The sequence below is a fragment of the Garra rufa genome, chromosome 23 (assembly GCF_049309525.1).
Source record: "Garra rufa chromosome 23, GarRuf1.0, whole genome shotgun sequence".
NCBI classification, from domain to species: Eukaryota; Metazoa; Chordata; class Actinopteri; order Cypriniformes; family Cyprinidae; genus Garra; species Garra rufa.
The window spans coordinates 33,746,023-33,759,016 of record NC_133383.1 but is presented as its reverse complement, the minus strand read 5'-3'; the positions used below and the strand labels follow the sequence as shown (position 1 = coordinate 33,759,016).

Sequence of the window (12,994 nt, the reverse complement as noted above, 5' to 3'; positions counted from 1 at the left end):
TAATTTTACTAAATTACCAGTCTAATCATAATTTGACCAAATGCATGAAGCGTTCTTTAGAACTTCTGCATAATGATAAGCAGCTCGTAAACGTCCGCTGAAGCTCATTTTATATGTGCTATATATAGGTGGACACTCTTGAGACTCCTCTACTGCCTCGTTCTTATCAGAAACTGAGACAAATAATAATTGCAACATCGTAAATAATGATAGCGGCATGAAAGTTCAGTTTCATATTATTTAACAACATATCATGTAAATGTTGAGCCTGGTAATCCCAGCAGTAATCCCTGCATAGTTGGACATTTAAATGCTGACAGCTAAACACTATCATAACGTGTTTAGGCTAACGTTAGCTAGCTAGCCATACTTCTCTTCAAGAACATCTTAATCATGATAATCAGTATTATAATCAGTAATTCTTGATAATTAGTAACTTGCCTTCATAGTCATGAACACATTTTTTAAATCTTGTAATATTTTCAAGCCTTTATTATTTTTCAACTCAACAGCTGTGCAATAAAATTCACTAAGTTTTTTTTTTTCATTCATAAAGACAATATGGAAAAAAAATTCTTCAGGGAAAATGTGTTTTTAAGATGAAAATGACATGAAATTACCCTTATAACCAGAAGATGGCAGCAGAGGATCAACCATTGGTTGCCGTCTGTCTTGCTTTATCGATTTATTATAAAATGACTAGTATAATAAATTGTAGTACTTTTACCACACTGAAGTATATAGTACAGCAAGTGCAGAAAGTCATTAAAATAAATAAATAAACAAGCCCAGACACAAACAGACTATAAGGGTTAGTTATTCAAATACTATATATATATATATATATATATATATATAGTTCACTACAAATTAAATAGGTTAAATAATGAGGTGTCCTTTTTTTTCTTACATTTCTAATTAGAAAAGGGTCACCTTTCTCTTCCATTTTATTCAGATGCCATTACTGATTTTCTACAATACTACTGGTAAAGGGATCGTTCACCCGAAAATAAAAATTCTGTCATTAATTCCTCACCCTCATGTCGTTCCAAACCCATAAAACCTTCGTTTTATGAGTTTTAATGAAATCTGAGAGCTGCATAGACAGCAATGCAACTGAAATGTTCCTAGGCCTAGAAAGTTAGTAAGGTCATCGTTAAAGTAGTCCAGGTGACAGCAGTGGTTCAACCGTAATATTATAAATCTACCTTTTTGTGCACGAATAAAATAACTAAATTTCCAATGTTTTCCTCTTCCGCTGCAATTCACGAGAGTACCATGACACGTGTGTGCTTTCAGAAAGCTCTTGGATTTCATCAAAAATATCTTTGTGTTCCGAAGATGAAGAAGGTCTTATAACATGAGGACGAGAATGACAGAATTTTCATTTTTGGGTGAACTATCCCTTTAACAACTAAATCACTGGATTAATATTCTAGTTAACTATTGTTAACTACGGTTAATGGTTAAATCATTGAATCACATGCCCTGTTGCCAAAACATAGTTGAAAAATATTTGGACTAAGAAACAGGAAGTAAGAACTTCTGAAGTGGAACGGCTCAGCATGCCTTCCTTACATAACCATCAGAACAATCGACTCTGTTGACAGACTTCACAATGTCTGCCTCAACGCTCCGCTGCAGTTTCACTGTAATTAGACTGTAATGTTTTTTGTCTCCCTGGAAATAATTTATAGTAATACAAAATATTAACAAGAAGGCTTTTAAACTGACATCTGTCATCTGTTCAGATATTAGCTGATATGACAAAATAAAAAGGCAAATGGAGGCACAGGAAACAGGATGGAAATGGCTTTTGTTTTTTAAGTGATTTTTAAAAAAAAAAATCATTGTATCTCAGGTGGTGAAGCCCATTCCTCTGAGACCAGACGGCACTGAGGCCGGAAGCGACAGTCACAGCTCATCTTCCTCTCAAACCAGAGGCCATCGCAGCCCTTCACCTGGACCTTCCTCTTTCTCAGCTGCCTCTTCCTCCTCCTCATCGTCCTCCCCTAAGACCAATGGAAAGCCTGATTCTCCTGGTCTGCGCAGACGGAGAGGATCCCCAGTGCCTGTGAGTTTATCACATTTGATGTCATCTGGTGGCGTCTTATTCAGCACAAATCACTTTAGATCCAAGATTACATTTAGTTCAGTGTGGATGCTACAAAATTAAGTTATGAAATGAGTTTGATTTGGCTATATCACATCTTGAGTCAGTTCAATATCCAAGTTCAGTTTTGTAAGTTCACTTCCAGAACAAAAAATTACAGACAATGTACTCACCCCCTTGTCATCCAAGATGTTTGTCTTTCTTTCTTCAGTCGTAAAGAAATAGTTTTTTGAGGAAAACGTTTCAGGATTTCTCTCCATATAGTGGACTTCAATGGTGCCCCTGAGTTTGAACTTCCAAAATGCAGCTTAAAGTGCTTTAAAAAGCTGATCCCAGTCGAGGAAGAAGGGTCTTATCTAGCGAAACGATTGGTTATTTTCAAAACAAATTGACAATTTATATACTTTTTTAACCTCAAATGCTCGTCTTGTCTTGTCTCTGCGATGCACATGTGTAGACTGTGTAATTCAGGTCAATACAGTTAGGGTATGTCTCATTTAGTTTTCGTCTTTAACTTCAAAATCATCCTAAAATGCTGTTTTACCTTTTTTTTTGTAAAGGGCGTTTGCTGTTCTTTGTATGCTCACTTTGTAAACACTGGGTCGGTACTTCCGTGGCAATGTGGGATGATTTTGAAGTTAAGGGAAGAAAATGAGATGGGAGTTTTTCGACATACCCTAACTGTCTTGACCCGGATCACACAGAGTATGCAATGCAGAGACAAGATGAGCATTTGAGGTTAAAAATATATAAATTGTCAGTTTGTTTAGAAAATAAGATAAGCCTTTTGAAGCTGCATTAAAACTGCATTTTGAAGTTCAAACTTGGGGGCATCATACATATCCAATATATGAAGAGAAATCCTAAAATGTTTTCCTCAAAAAACTATTTCTTCATGACTAAAGAAAGAAAGACATGAACATCTTGGATGACAAGGGGGTGAGTACATTTTCTGTAAATTTTTGTTATGAAAGTAAACTAATCGTTTAAAGGTCTGAAAATCTGTTTTACTTTGGAGCTGATGTGTTGGTTTAAATGTGTGGTTTCAGAGCGGAAGGGTGACGCCCCCTAGAAGAGCTCCCTCCCCTGATGGCTTTTCCCCATATAGTCCAGAGGAGACCAACCGCAGGGTCAACAAGGTCATGAGAGCCCGCCTCTACCTGCTGCAGCAGATAGGACCTAACTCATTCTTGATTGGCGGAGACAGTCCTGACAACAAATTCCGGGTGTTCATTGGTCCACAGGTGCGCTAATACAAGCCATGCATGCCATTTGGCGAATAAATATGATTTTGATGTGTTGAAATTATGTGAAGACACTAAAACCGCTAGGAAATCTGTTGTCTTTTACAGCAGTCAAGTATAAACAGTTTCTGCAGTCTTAAAAAGGTTTTAGAAAGTCTTTATGTGCCCTTCATCAAATTAAGTCCTAAAAAGGTCTGAAATCAGAGCAGAAAAATCCTAAATTTATGAATATGATTATCTTCCTCAATGTCTGAACTAGAAAAAAAAAAAAAAAATGAAGTCAAGAGACATTTACTTAAGAATCAGAATGAAGATGTAAAGTCTTGTTTTCCTAGAAACTGAACAAAATTAAGTTTGTTAATACTTAAAACAAGAGTAAACATCTGTCAGTAGGGAATGAAGATTTGTTTTTCTTTAGAATCGAGCCTGTTGTTCTTGTGTTAAACAAACTTGCTTCATTTGGATCATTTTCTCGGAAAACATTTGTCATTTTGCTTCTCAAATAAATGCATCTTGGTTTAAGAATCTTTAGACATTTGCACTGGAAAACAAAAAAATGGAGATCTATTTAAAGTTTTTTTTTATTAAGCTTTGAAGGGTTGCTTATGCAAGACATTTACATTAAGAGACTGTATTGACATTATGTTCCATTCAGTTTAGTCATTAAATCTACAGAAACCCACAAAACCAGTCATAAGGATCAGTTTTTTGTAATTGAGATTTATACATCATCTGAAAGCTGAAAAGATAAGCTTTCCATTTGATCTATGGTTTGGCCAAGATACAACTATTTGAAAATCTGGAATCTGAGGATGCAAAAAAAAAAAAAATCTAAATATTGAGAAAATCACCTTTAAAGTTGTCCAAATGTATATTACTAATCAAAAATTAAGTTTTCATATGTTTACGGTAGGAAATTTACAAAATATCTTTATGGAACATGATCTTTACTTAATATCCTATTGATTTTTTGGCATAAAAGAAAAATTGATAATTTTGACCCACACAATGTATTGTTGGCTATTGCTACAAACATACCAGTGCTACTTAAGACTGGTTTTGTGCTCCAGGGTCACATATTATAGTGTCATTAAATGTAAGTACAGTAGTGAAAAAATGAGCATTTCATATTTAAACATCCTGATTTCTGTAAAGCAAACTAGCTATTCAGAAAAAAAAAAATTATATACAAATGCTGCTGTTGTAATGAAAGCTATGTCGAATACACAGTGTGTGCATATTTATTAGGCAAGTTGATATTGTGGTCATAATTTTTTCCAAGCACATTTTACCAAGTCCAAACCACATCAATCTTAATAACTACTATTCATTTAGTATTTAATCATTTTAAAGTTATAATTGTCCATGAAGGCTGGAAGTGAAAAACGTCTTGTATTCAGATGTGCAGAATTATTAGGCTTGTTTTCTTTTACAGATAAAATGAGGCAAAAAAATATTTAACTCAGACTAAAAGTCAAAAAGGATTAAATGCCCATGAGAAGAATGCAATACTAATGCAATAATAGAATTTGCTAAGTTAAGGCATGACCATTGGGCATTGAAATGCTCATTGGGTCAGAATGGTCAGAAAAAAACAGGTGGAGAAGAAAAGACACAAAATTAAGGATTAAGGTGAAGAATTAGGTGTGAAACTATCAGGAACCATTTAGTCTCCACTATCTCTTTTTTTGGCTTTTTTTAATCTGTAAAAAGAAAACACACCTGAATATAAGGAGTATTTCCATTCAGTGTTGTTTTCGTCAACGATGACGATGACGAAATCATTTCGTTGACGCCACTTTTTTCCATGACGAAAACGAGACGATGACGAGATAAAAATGGCTCGTTGATGACTAAAACATGACGAGACGTGTGTGAGTTTTCGTTGACGAGACGAGAATAGACGAAAATGTTAGTGGGTGGTCCGTCAGACGTTTAAAATGCATGACATTTCTGCTTATTGTGCATGCCAATTACAACCGAAAAAAGTACCTGCCGCTATGGCAAGCCGTTTTAGCATTAAATGCTCTTTGCTATACTAGTATGGCAAGCCGGTTTAGCATTCCATCCTTGTTTGTCTTTTATGTTCTAAAACATTCCTTCATTATTGTAATTATTGGTGAAAATAGTTGATCTGGAAGCTCACATTGTGTTGAACTATAGATCTGCTATTTTCACAACTTATAAGTGACACTACCCAACAGCAAAATACTAACTGACCTACATTAATTTGTTAAAAGACTACTTTTTCCCCTTTTTTTGACTAAAACTAGACTAAAACCTTTTTGACTTTTCGTCGACTAAAACTAGACTAAAACCTTCTTGACTTTTCGTCGACTAAAACTAGACTAAAACCTTTTTGACTTTTCGTCGACTAAAACTAGACTAAAACCTTCTTGACTTTTCGTCGACTAAAACTAGACTAAAACCTTTTTGACTTTTCGTCGACTAAAACTAGACTAAAACCTTCTTGACTTTTCGTCGACTAAAATTGGACTAAAACTATCACATATAGAAGTGACTAAAATTTGACTAAAACTAATAACCATTTTAGTCCAAAAGACTAAGACTAAATCTAAGATGGTTGTCAAAAACAACACTGTTTCCATTCCAGCCTGCATTGACAGTTTCACTTAAAAATGATTAAATACAAAATCAATAGTAGTTATTAAGATTAATGTAGTTTGGAATTGGTAAAATGTGCTTATGACCAGAATATCAACTTGCCTAATAATTCTGCACGCACTGTATTATGTATGCTTTAACACAATTGTGTCACTAATAAAATCTTTAGTTTTTTATAATGCTGTTTCCGTTATGTTGAGCAGACGTGTAGCTGTGGCCGAGGGACGTTCTGCATCCACGTGCTCTTCGTGATGCTCAGAGTCTTCCAGCTGGAGCCGTCAGACCCTCTGCTGTGGCGCAAGACTCTCAAGAACTTTGAGGTGAGGTGACACTAAAGCAACCCAAACACAACAAGCTCTGTGCCATTGCACAAACTCAGTGCACACTGTTGGTGTGATTTCATTCAGGTGGAGAGCTTGTTTCAGAAGTACCACAATCGGCGCAGCTCGCGCATTAAAGCTCCCTCACGCAGCACCATCCAGAAGTTTGTGTCTCGAATGTCCAATTCTCACACCTCATGTACCTCCAGTGCCTCCCCATCCAGCAATGAAAGCAGGTTTGTAAAGCTTGAGAGACCCTCTTATCTTGTTATCTTTGTACAGCTCATTCTTATCTCAATATTTCAAGGAACACATCCACATCATATGACTCTTTTTGAAGCAAAGTATATTTAGACTGTCAAAGCCCTCGTGTCTTAGTAACTTTTTTAAAGCTGTGCATGTGTGTCTACTCCTGTGAACAGTATGAAGGATGAGGAGGAGCAGATGTGCCCTATATGTCTGTTGGACATGCTAGATGAGGAAAGTCTGACGGTGTGTGAAGAGGGCTGCAGAAACAAACTCCACCATCACTGCATGTCTATATGTAAGTAGCAAGAAAAATATCAGTGCTTATATCCCAAATGATCCCACCTCGCCTCGTTTGGGATTTCAAATGGTCACAGAAACTATTGACTGTCTACATCACGAGGAGGGAGAGCCTTTTTTACAAAGGGCTGGAAATGTTGGCCACACTGCAAAAAATAATTTTCTTACTTTGATTTTTTTTTTTTTTTTGCCTTGTTTCCAGCCAAATAATCTAAAAAATCTTAAATCAAAGAAGGATTTTCTAGATGAGTTTTTAGAGAAAAAAAAACAAGTGAACATTAAGTGAGTTTTTGCTTAAAACAAGCAAAATAATCTGCTAATTGGTAAGAAATTTAATATTGTTTTCTGTTTGAAATAAGATTATTTTTCTTACCCCATTGGCAGATTTTTTTTGCTTGTTTCAAGCAAAAACGCACTTAATTTTGACTTGTTTTTTCTGAAAACAAGACCATTTTTACTCGTCTAGAAAATCCTTCTTGATTTAAGAATGTTTTGATATTTTGGCTGGAAACAAGGCAAAAAAATCTAAGTAAGAAAAGCATTTTTTGCAGTGCACATCAAGGATATGCAAAACACATTTTCAGAATCAAGTCGTTTGTCCTAAAAGTTTGTGAAACTTTAATTAAAAAACGTAAAAAGCAAGTGTTTATTTGGCTTAAAAGCCTAAATTTGAGCTCAGTTTCAGTTTGAATTGATATTCTGAGCTCCTTTTTTTAAGTAAGGACCCTCCAAACTATTTCCAACCACACAATTTTTGTCTTGTTTTCTATCATAAATATCTAAACATTCTTGAATTAAGATGAATTTACTTGACAAGTAAAATGATTTAAAGGAGAAGTTCACTTCCAGAACAAAAATTAACAGATAATTTACTCACCCCCTTGTCATCAGAGATGTTCAAGTCTTTCTTCAATTGTTTTTTGAGGAAAACATTCCAGGATTTCTCTTCAGGACTTCTATGGTGCCTCTGAGTTTGAACTTCCAAAATGCAGTTTAAATGCAGCTTCAAAGGGCTCTAAACGATCCCAGCTGTGGAAGTAGGGTCTTATCTAGCAAAATGATCTGCAGAAGTACCGACCCAGTGTTTACAAAGTGAACATGCAAAGGTCATCACCCTTTACAAATAAAGGTAAAACAGTGATTTTTTCGACATACCCTAACTGTCTTGAACCGGAATACACAGATTACATGCAGAGCTAGACAAGACGTGCATTTAAGGTTAAAAAGTATATAAATGTGTGTTTTTTTTTTGTTTTTTTTTTTTTTTTAAATAACCAATCGTTTCACTGGATCAGACCCTTCTTCCTCGTCTGGGATCATTTAGAGTCCTTTGAAGCTGCATTTAAACTGCATTTTGGAAGTTCAACCTCAGGGGCACCATAGAAGTCCATTATATGGAGAGAAATCCTGAAACGTTTTTCTCAAAAAACATTATTTCTTTACGACTTAAAGAAAGACATGAACACCTTGGATGACAAGGGGCTGAGCAAATAATCTGTAAAAAAAAAAAAAAAGAACAGATCAAAAATATCTGCCAATGGGGCAAGAAAAGTAATCTTGTTTAGCCTTTGAATTTGAATTTTTATTTTTTTATTTTTTTTGCTCCAGTGGCAGATATTTTAGCTTGTTTCAAGCAAAAACTAACCAATTTTTTTTTTTTTTGATGATACAACATCTTAAGTAATTTTACTTGTTAAGTAAATGCATCTTGATTCAATAATGTTTAGATACGGTATTTATTCTACAAAAATGTACTATTCAAAAATACTAAGAAAATAATTGCAGTGCAGCAGTATAAGTATCAAGATGTTGTCAAATATAAAGGCTTTGGAAGATATTTTTAAGTTTCAAAAATGTTAAATGTTTATTTATTTTTCAATATGATAGACCTCTTCATATGTTCTCCTCCTAGGCCAGTTTAAAAATCTTTAAAGATCTTAAAAAACATCAAAACACAAAATTGCATGATTATACAGACCGACAATTTAACAAAATGCTAATTCAAAAGTTATTCCTGTCTGAATACACCCTTGAATTACCAAGTGTAGCCAACAGCTATTCAACAAAAGCTGTGTTCAAACCTGACTAGTTTTCCAAGTGACATTTGCGTTACAATTCTGTTCGGGTATTAAAAGGTGCGGTTTGCGGATGATTAGTGTGCAAATGGTAGTGTTGGGGTAATACATTATCAGTAATCACAGACATTCACACTCAGACAGGATTAGATATTTTAAAGGACTATTAAAAACTAGGTGATTTGCTCTGGAATTTTTACAAAGGCTTGGTAGAATCTGACAGGATTAAAAATCAAAGTACGTCTGTAAAACAAATTTCACTAACTTTCGAGAAAACTAGTCCCACCCTAGTAGACCTTATTGCGGGAAATAAACTAAAAATTTTGCACGAAACTGTCCTAATCCCCACAAAAGAAAGATTGCATGTAATTGCTCACAGTGCGCACAAATGATTTGAAGTCTGACTAGTTGTGTTGTTGAATGCTCATCCTTGACTCATTTCTAGCCCATCGTTTAGGTTGTGTCACTGTTTTAGAGCCATGGTTTCGGTACTGTTCGGTATGTGCTATGTTTACAGAATAAGAGTTATACTGTCAAATAAAAATAAAACAAGAACAGATAATCTAACTACAAGCAACAGCACAAATAAATACAATAGAGCAAAGATACAAAAAAAGTAGCTTTTCAGGTTTTTAGGTAGGTCTAAGGTCACTTTTTTGGTACAGAAATTGAATAGAGTAGTCAAATGTAAAATAAGATTGCATATTTAACTGTATAAATTAAATATTAATCATTATTAAAGTTACAAAAGCCATTCAATCAAAAGCAGTGAGTGATTTGCTTGTCTTTAGTTTTTTGATTAATACTAAAAATGTGAAGTTACTTTAAGACAATGGCAAGGCTCAAATAAGTTTAGGTTAAAGTTAAACACAGATAGAGCAGATAGAGATAGGTTAAACAAAGAGTGACTGGTTTGTTCACTTTTTTGTTCAGCACTGTTGTTGTAATGAATTGGGAATACATTATCAGTGCTTATATCCCAAATGATCCCACTTCACCTGGTTTGGTATTTCAAATGGTCACAGAATCTAGTATTGACTGTCTACATCACAGGAGGGAAAGCCTTTTTTACAAAGGGCTGGAAATGTTGGCCACACTGCAAAAAATGATTTTCTTACTTTGATTTTTTTTGTCTTGTTTCCAGCCAAAATATCTACAAATTATTTAATCAAGAAGGATTTTCTAGACAAGTATATATTATTTTCTTGTTTTCAAAAAAAAAAAAACAAAAAAAAAAAAACAAGTCAAAATGAAGTGAGTTTTTGCTTCGAACAAGCTAAATAATCTGCCAATGGGGTAAGCAAAAATATATTATTTCAAACAGAAAACAAGATTATTTTTCTTACACCATTGGCAGATTATTTAGCTTGTTTCAAGCAAAAACGCACTTAATTTTGACTTGCTTTTTTTTCTGAAAACAAGACAATTTTTTACTCATCTAGATTCTTGATTTAAGAATTCTTAGATATTTTGGCTGGAAACAAGACAAAAAAGTCTAAGTAAGAAAAGCATTTTTTTGCAGTGAAGGCAAAATGTGCATCTATCGACAGAAACATACATTAGCTGAACTCTGTATGTTTTGTGTGTTATTTTTAACAAACCATATTACAGATGTATTGTCAGATTTAAGTTGGATCCCGTTGCAAGTGTGTGCCAAACCCGTGGGTGGAGAACGACACGGTTAGATTTTTACAGAGAACCGTTACACCCCTAATCTCTTGTATCTTGTTTGTTTTTCAGGGGCTGAGGAGTGCCGGAGAAATCACGATCCGTTAATCTGCCCTCTGTGTCGAGCCAAGTGGAAGTCTCATGATTTCTACAGGTAAAGATTCAGAAATGTGGAGAATTGAAACAGATTGTGTTTAAATTTCCTTTCTGAAGTTGAAAGCTATAGTTACAGATAGATGTGTGCGATATGATGATTTTTGATCGTGGATGATTAAAATGTCTCCACGATCGTAGTAGTGCCTCCCTCTCAATATACTGTACAACACAAAATACATTCACTCATAGGACACGGCACTTATTCACAATCACAAAAGTTTATTATTTGCATGTGCTTTAAAGCCTTGCCGGTTAAATAACGTTATTTAGTTTGTGTGCTGTTCAGACATGCTTCATGAGCGCTAAAAGCCTGTCAAACAGCGCCTGATTACTGGACTAAGCCATCTTTCGCATCTGATTCGCTAATACAGTCAAAAAACACAAGGATTGCATATAAACACAGTTGGTTATGTCTAAAGTGAGAGTAAACAGCTGAGAGAGAAACGGATGTGCACCTGTATATTAGATGCGTGCAGCTCTTAAAGCGACAGAACTAAACATGCTGCTGATTGGCATTAAAGGGACAGTACACCCAAATATTTACGCACTCACTTGTTGTCCCAAACCTATATTCATTTTTTTCTTGTACTGAACACAAAAGAAGATATTTTGAAGAATGTGGATAACAGTAGCTGGTCAAATAGTAGTCACTATCAAAGTCAGTGGGGAAAAATAAATAAAAGATTAAGTAACTGTTTTGTTGCCCACATTCTTCAAAATAAGTTTTATGTTCAACATGTGTTTTAAAAAACTTCAGAGTGAGTAAATGATGACAGAATTGTCCTTTTTGGGTGATGGTAGGCTAATAAAACTAAACACAAAGAGAAATCCACTCACTGCTCTTGACTGAAGAACTTTAATACAGTTGCTTTAATACGATTCGATGTATAATTTATCTATATGTGACCCTGGACCACAAAACCAGTCATAAGGTTAAATTTTACAAAACTGAGATGTATACATCATATGAAAGCTCAATAAGCTTTCTATTGATATATGGTTTGTTAGGATATGACAATATTTGGCCGAGATACATCTATTTGAAAATCTGAGGGTGCAAAAAAATCAAAATACTGAGAAAATCATCTTTAAAGTTGTCCAAATGAAGTTCTTAACAATGCATGTTACTAATCAAAAATTACATTTTGATATATGTATAGTAGGAATTTTACAAAAAAATCTTCATGGAACATCATCTTTACTTAATTTCCTAATGATTTTTGGCATAAAAGAAAAATCAATCATTTTGACCCATACAATGTATTTTTGGCTATTGCTACAAATATACCCCAGCGACTTAAGACTGGTTTTGTGGTCCAGGGTCACATATAGTGTTTTATTTTTATATTTGTTAATCCAGTTTCTTGAATGCTACTGATAAATACACCTACTGCACCTGAAAATTAAACCACTGTTTGTTTTATTTGTATATTATGTGCATTTGTAACATGTAGCCTATCTTTGTTCTTATTTTTTTTAATAACAAAGATAAAATACTGACAAAGATTAGCTTTACCCACTGAACATCTGCCATTCTTTTATTTTATATTTTGTTACCTTGTGAGGCTTTGGTTTTAAAATAGGGAAATTAGTTTGGCTGTACTGCTCAGACAACTTAAATAGTGCAAGTTGAATTGTGATAAAGTCGTGATATGATATTTTTGCCATATCGCCCACCCCTAGTTACAGATGTTTTAATGAGCGTTAGTTTCCTCAGGGTACCTCAGGAGTGTTTTTGTGTTTAAGGAGGTGTGTAATTGACTAGTAGAAGCATTAGAAAAGATTCCTATATGAACCCAAGCAGACAGGATGCTAATTGGACCCAACAAGCCCAAACACAGATGGAGTTTAAAAAAAACTGCCGTCATCAAGCTCAACCTGTCAGAGCAGCAGACAGAAACTAATGAAGCTGGCTTCATTCAGGACATGCGCCTTTTGCATTTGTCCTGTTTGTATTTACTCTAAGATGTGAGACTGAGATGAGGCCATGGAGAGGTCAGGATAGGCAGCATCACAGAGTCTGGTGTCGACTCCTCTCTGGTGGTTAGGTGAGCGAGACATGCCGGCACCAGCTGTGTTTGTGTGTCTGCCCGGGATTGACATGCTAGCGGCTAGTCAGTTTTTGGTGTATTCCAACTTCCCGCAAACCATCCAGAGATTCGCCCCACACACAGTGACGCCCGAAACCAAATCCTGATGTTTCTTCTTTAGGAAACTGCAATTATTATAATTTCATGAAGTAAATCC

General features: G+C 34.9%; 1 protein-coding gene across 1 annotated transcript in view; it reads left to right on the top strand.

The window, feature by feature from the left end:
- map3k1 (mitogen-activated protein kinase kinase kinase 1, E3 ubiquitin protein ligase) overlaps positions 1–12,994 on the top strand; it is a 97,660-nt gene that overhangs the window by 49,280 nt on the left and 35,386 nt on the right. The window contains exons 3-8 of the mRNA XM_073829292.1: positions 1,862–2,074; positions 3,163–3,357; positions 6,186–6,302; positions 6,390–6,538; positions 6,725–6,846; positions 10,664–10,745. Of these exons, the coding sequence (XP_073685393.1) occupies positions 1,862–2,074; positions 3,163–3,357; positions 6,186–6,302; positions 6,390–6,538; positions 6,725–6,846; positions 10,664–10,745 (878 nt within the window). The remainder of the gene's footprint in view (positions 1–1,861; positions 2,075–3,162; positions 3,358–6,185; positions 6,303–6,389; positions 6,539–6,724; positions 6,847–10,663; positions 10,746–12,994) is intronic.